The 5,659-nt window shown below is 44.3% G+C and overlaps 1 protein-coding gene across 4 annotated transcripts in view; it reads left to right on the top strand.

Annotated features, from left to right (window-relative positions):
• The first annotated feature begins 2,566 nt into the window (after window positions 1-2,566).
• Window positions 2,567-5,659, top strand: part of kif3b (kinesin family member 3B) — a 9,283-nt gene continuing 6,190 nt past the window's right edge. Inside the window, exons 1-3 of one of the 4 annotated variants that reach the window (XM_015405086.1) lie at window positions 2,567-2,924; window positions 3,386-4,836; window positions 4,930-5,031. In XM_015405086.1, coding sequence (XP_015260572.1) covers window positions 3,454-4,836; window positions 4,930-5,031 — 1,485 coding nt within the window. In that variant the 5' untranslated portion in view covers window positions 2,567-2,924; window positions 3,386-3,453. Of the gene's footprint in view, window positions 2,937-3,367; window positions 4,837-4,929; window positions 5,032-5,659 lie in introns of all 4 variants that reach the window. The other 3 variants (XM_015405085.1, XM_015405084.1, XM_015405083.1) reach the window with 3 other exon arrangements.

Raw genomic sequence — 5,659 nt, 5'->3', positions numbered from 1 at the left:
TAGAGAATGTAGAGATTTAAAGGTAGAGAATGTAGAGATATTAAGTCAAGATGATGAGAACAATAAATTAATCAATGTACCATTAACAAAAACAGAGCTAAATCGTGCACTAAAGAAAATAAAGAGGACAGCTCCATAAAAAAGATCAAATATATTATATCATGATAAGTCAACTTAGTGAACCATCAAAGGAGATTTTGTTGGAATTATATAACTAGAGGAGGGAAAAGTGCCAAAGGTTTGGAAAGAAGCTGTGATCACACCAACACGTAAACCAGGAAATGATAATCCAGGAAATGACAGGCCTGTTGCTTTAACCTCAAATATTTACAAAATAATGGAGAAAATGATCAATGACCAATGAGATACCATGGATCCATCTTTGTTTCTAGAACACGAAATTAGAAAAGCACAAATAAATAGAGAAAGTGTCGTGGCTGCATTCTAGAGTACGATATGATGTGGAGAGAAGGACTGATGATCAAACTGCTGAAGATGGATATTAAAGGTAGAATATATAGGTGGCTAAAAGATTTTTTTAGTGAAAGGAAAATACAGGTTAGAATAGGAAAGAGTTATTCTTCAAAATATTTTATTGAAAATGGAACACCTCAAGGATGCATAATAAGTCCATTACTTCTTTCTATAATGATTAATGATGTTTTTAAAGAGATAGAAAATGGGTTTGGGTTTTCTCTTTCTGCAGATGATGGGACAATTTGGGTGAGAGGTCGGATTACTGGTGATAATGGTAAAAAAAAATTACAAAAAGCTATTAATAAGATAGAAGATTGGTCGTATAAATGGGGATTCAAACATTCAGTGGGAAAATAGAAAACTTTTTTTATTTAAAAAAAAAATTATAGTATGGTGAAGGTTAAATTATATAATCAAGAGATAGAAAGGGTCAAAAACTTTAAATTCCTTGGTTTATGGTTGATGATAGAATTAAATGGGCATTTCATATGCAGAAAATTATTGAAAAGTGCAAAAAAGTTTTGAATGTTATGTTTAGTTGGTCATGAGTGGGGAGCAGAGAGAACCACTTTAAAATCTATATATACAGGATTAATAAGATCAGCAATAGACTTTGGTCGTGTGGTTTATGATTCAGCAGCTATTACATCACTTAAAAGGTTAGAGTATATACAGACACAAGCTTTAAGATTGATTACAGGAGCATTTAAAACAACATTGCAGGTTGAAACTGGAGAAATGCCTGGAAATCAGGACAACTGTCGCTAAATGACTGGGTTAGTTTACAGGGTCATGGTCCAGATCATCCTACAGAAGAAACACTGCAGCCATGTTGGAAAGGGAGACAAAAAGGAAGGTTTGGATGGATAGCGGGGAAAAAACTAAGATAACTTAAATTAGATCAAATTAAATGTAGTCCAACTGTACCGTTAGCAGCAATCCCTCCCTGGATCATACCTGAAACTGCAGTGGATTTGACATGATTGGAAAAGAAAAAGGAAGGCAATATTTATCATAAACTGATACAGGAATATGTTAATAGTTATTATGGTTATATTCAAATATATACAGATGCATCTAAAAGTGGGAGTAATAGGCTAGGTATTGCATTTTCTGTTCCAGAGTTCAATATCAAAGTAAGTAGGAGATTAAATAATGAATAGTCAATATATACAGGAGAACTATTGGCAGTATTATTAGTATTACAATGGATAGAGGAAGTGAGACCATTAAGATCAATTATATGTTCAGATTCGAGTTCCGCTTTAATTAATATACAAAATCATAGTTCGGAAAGTAGATCAGACATTTTAATTGAAATACAGCAAGTTTTATATCAAGTTCAAATGATGCTATTAGTGTTATATTTATTTGGGTGCCAGCACATATAGAGATTAAAGGAAATTAAAATACAGACAAGATTGCTAAGGAAGCATCACAAAATAAAAGCATTGATATGATGATTAACTTAGGTAAGACAGAATTGAAAAGTATCATTAAACTAAGGATTAAGGAAAGGTGGCAAAAATAATGGGAAGAAGAAAAGGAGAGGAAGATGGTTTTATAGGAGGAGAAAAAAATGAGGAGAGCAGAAGGAAGCAGAGGATAGGAAACAGTTATTTCAAGACTTAGATTTGGGCATAAAGCATTAAATAATGCATTGTTCAAAATAGGGACACATATGTCAGGGAAATGTGAACTTTGTGGACAAGACGAAACAATAGATCATGTAGTGATTTATTGTAAGACGTATGAAGAAGAAATAAAGAATTTGGTAAGAGACCTAAATAAGGAGAAAGTAAAATTGGATTTGATAAATATTCTGCAGAAAAAGTAAAAAAAAAATTATCGATATTTATTTAAATATTTTATGTTAACAGGAATGATTAGGAGGATTTAGTATTTGTAAAGTAATATTATAGATATATAGATAAATAAATATAAGTATGTTTATAATTAGGGTCATTCTGATCCACACTCCTCACCGGTAGGTGGCGGTAATGCTACTAAGTTTGTTACCAACCGCTAATAAAGAGCAGAAGAAGAGCAGCGGCCACCGGTAAATCTAAACCCCGGATTTTATCCACTTCCTGTCGGATTGTGAGGCCAGCAGCAGCCGGGCGGTGCGGGCCCGGTTCCCCTCGGTGTGTTTGCCGTTGCTAGGCCGGTGTTTGGCTCTGTCTCTGCGGACTGTGTGGGAGCTAAGCTAATGTTAGCCGAGCCGCTACATTAGCCGGCTGCTATGAGCTTAATTTAACTGTTAAAAGACGCTTTGAGGGCGCAGGCTGGTTCACCGCCTGCTGTCATCCAGCGCTGCCCCGGGTCGGTGGGTTGCTATCGGCTGCGCCGCATCCAGTTAGAACCGGTCTGCCTCCGCCTGTTAGCCGCTTCCTGAGCTCTGGATCCCAGCAGCTGACGGCTTTCTGCGGCGGTTTGCTCTCCTTAAGGTGATTTTAAAGGTAATTTAAAGTTGTTTTTCTCTCAACTTCAGTATTGGATTGTTAAAGGAATGCTTCTTTTAAGCCACTTAAGTCTGACCTATGAACCGGTGAGCCGATAATAGGCAGCGAGACCGGAGGATGGACGCCTCCACAGGAGGCTCCAGAAAGGCTGGTCTCCATCCCAGAGGCCCTGCCTGCTGGCTGGGTTCAGCTTTATGGCTGAACAGCATCATGATGGAGGGATTTAATTCCAGACTGGGATCTGTTGGGACCTGCTGGTCCTCTCATCCAAAAGGCTTGGTTGGTTCCAGCCTAAGATTACCTCACCACCTCTTGGATGAGAGGGGAAACATCTTCTACAGCAGTTTGACTGAAAATGAGCAGAAAAGCATCAAAAGTCCAAAGAAAAAGTTGTGAAAATGTAGAGTGTAATTCCTTTCTGCCCCCAGTTGGGGGCGTCTTCCCAGGTAAAGGATTTCTGAAGCTGTGCTCGTCAGACCCGAGGTGCCAGGAGAACCGGACACGGCGTCCCGACATGTCCAAGGCCAAGAGCTCCGAGTCCGTCAAGGTGGTGGTCCGCTGTCGCCCCATGAACGACAAGGAGAAGGCTTCCAAATTTGAAGCGGTGGTTTCAGTCAACGTGAAACTGGGCCAGATTATGGTCCGGAACCCGCGGGAGGCCGGAGCGCTCCCCAAAGTCTTCACCTTTGATTCGGTTTACGACAGCAGCTCCAAACAGATCGATCTGTACGATGAGACCTTCAGGCCGCTGGTCGACTCGGTTCTGCTGGGCTTCAACGGAACCATCTTCGCTTACGGCCAAACGGGGACGGGGAAGACCTACACGATGGAGGGAGTGAGAAACGACCCAGAGAAGAGAGGGGTGATCCCCAACTCCTTCGAGCACATCTTCACGCACATTTCCCGCTCCCAGAACCAGCAGTACCTGGTGAGAGCGTCGTATCTGGAGATCTACCAGGAGGAGATCCGGGACCTGCTCTCCAAAGACCAGTCCCACCGCCTGGAGCTGCGGGAGAGGCCCGACACGGGGGTGTACGTGAAGGACCTGTTCTCGTACGTCACCAAGAGCGCGCAGGAGATCGAGGGCGTGATGAATCTGGGCAACCAGAACCGGTCTGTGGGATCCACCAACATGAACGAGCACAGCTCCCGCTCTCACGCCATCTTCGTCATCACGGTGGAGTGCAGCGAGCTGGGCGTGGACGGAGAGAACCACATCCGGGTGGGGAAGCTGAACCTGGTGGACCTGGCGGGGAGCGAGCGGCAGACGAAGACGGGCGCTCAGGGCGAGAGGCTGAAGGAAGCCACCAAGATCAACCTGTCGCTCTCGGCCCTGGGGAACGTCATCTCTGCTCTGGTGGACGGCAGGTGCAGCCACATCCCCTACAGGGACTCCAAGCTCACCCGCCTGCTGCAGGACTCCCTGGGCGGGAACGCTCGCACCGTCATGGTCGCCAACATCGGCCCCGCCTCCTACAACATGGAGGAGACCCTGACCACGCTGCGCTACGCCAACAGGGCCAAGAACATCAAGAACAAGCCGCGCATCAACGAGGACCCCAAGGACGCCCTGCTCGGGGAGTTACAGGAGCAGATCGCCAAACTGAAGAAGCAGCTGGAGAAACGCATGGGCAAGAAGAAAAGGAGGAGGCGGAGGAAGAGGGACGGGAGCGACGGAGACGAGCTGGAGGACGGAGAGACGGAGGACGACGAGTCTGAGGGAGGAGACTACTGGAGAGAGCAGCAGGAGAAGCTGGAGCAGGAGAAGGCGGCCATCTTGGAGGACCACAGCCTGGTGGCTGAGGAGAAGGAGCGGCTGCTGAGGGAGAAGGAGAAGAAGATGGAGGATCTGAGGAGGGAGAGAGAAGTGGGAGAGATGCTGGCCGCTAAAGTCAAGGTAAGCCAGAAATGAGAGTCTGCTCCTTCACCTGTTCCCCAGACGTTCTGCTTCTGACCCGCTTCCTCTTCTCTGACCTCCGATCACGTCCAGGCCATGGAGAGCAAGCTCCTCGTAGGCGGAAAGAACATCCTGGACCACACCAACGAGCAGCAGAGGATGCTGGAGCTGAGGAGGCAGGAGATCGCAGAGCAGGTAAACAGGAAGCAGAAAAACTGACCTGAAAATGACAGAAATCCAACTTCTGCTGTCTGACTGCGACCGAATGTCCTCCGTGACCTCTGACCCCTCCAGCACTATACTAGGGCTGCGACTAACCATTATTTAGATTCATCTGTCGATTATTTTTCCGATTAATCCATTAATAATCTGATAGCCAAAGGTTCCTTAAAGGGAAATTAATCCGACTGAAACTAAAACCTTTCCAGGTGAGAAGTTCTGGATTATCCAGCATTCTGACAAATCTTTAATGAAAAATCTTTATTTTTATTTTATTTATTTTACAATCTTGGTATAATTCCTGCTCTAAGTGGGTCTGTCATGTTTTTCAGTCTCTATTCTCCAGTTAACCATTAATCCGTTAGTTGATGATTATTTCAATAGTCGATTAATCGGATTGTTTCAGTCCTACGCTATATAGTGAACTCTGACCGTTCAAACAGGTGATCACTACTTTTCACTTCTGGTTGGTCATGTGACTCCGCCTCCACGCACGGTGCCTCCGCCATCTTGGTTCTTTGCCGCCACTGTCACAACAAATCCAACAGTGCTTTGCAAAGAGAGCTCTCCTCGCAAAGCATTCTGGGATATACCTGCTCGTCTA

The sequence above is a fragment of the Cyprinodon variegatus genome, unplaced genomic scaffold (assembly GCF_000732505.1).
Source record: "Cyprinodon variegatus isolate N-32 unplaced genomic scaffold, C_variegatus-1.0 Scaffold1979, whole genome shotgun sequence".
Classification (NCBI taxonomy): domain Eukaryota; kingdom Metazoa; phylum Chordata; class Actinopteri; order Cyprinodontiformes; family Cyprinodontidae; genus Cyprinodon; species Cyprinodon variegatus.
The sequence above is the reverse complement of the archived record's forward strand: the minus strand, read 5'-3'. Positions and strand labels throughout refer to the sequence as shown.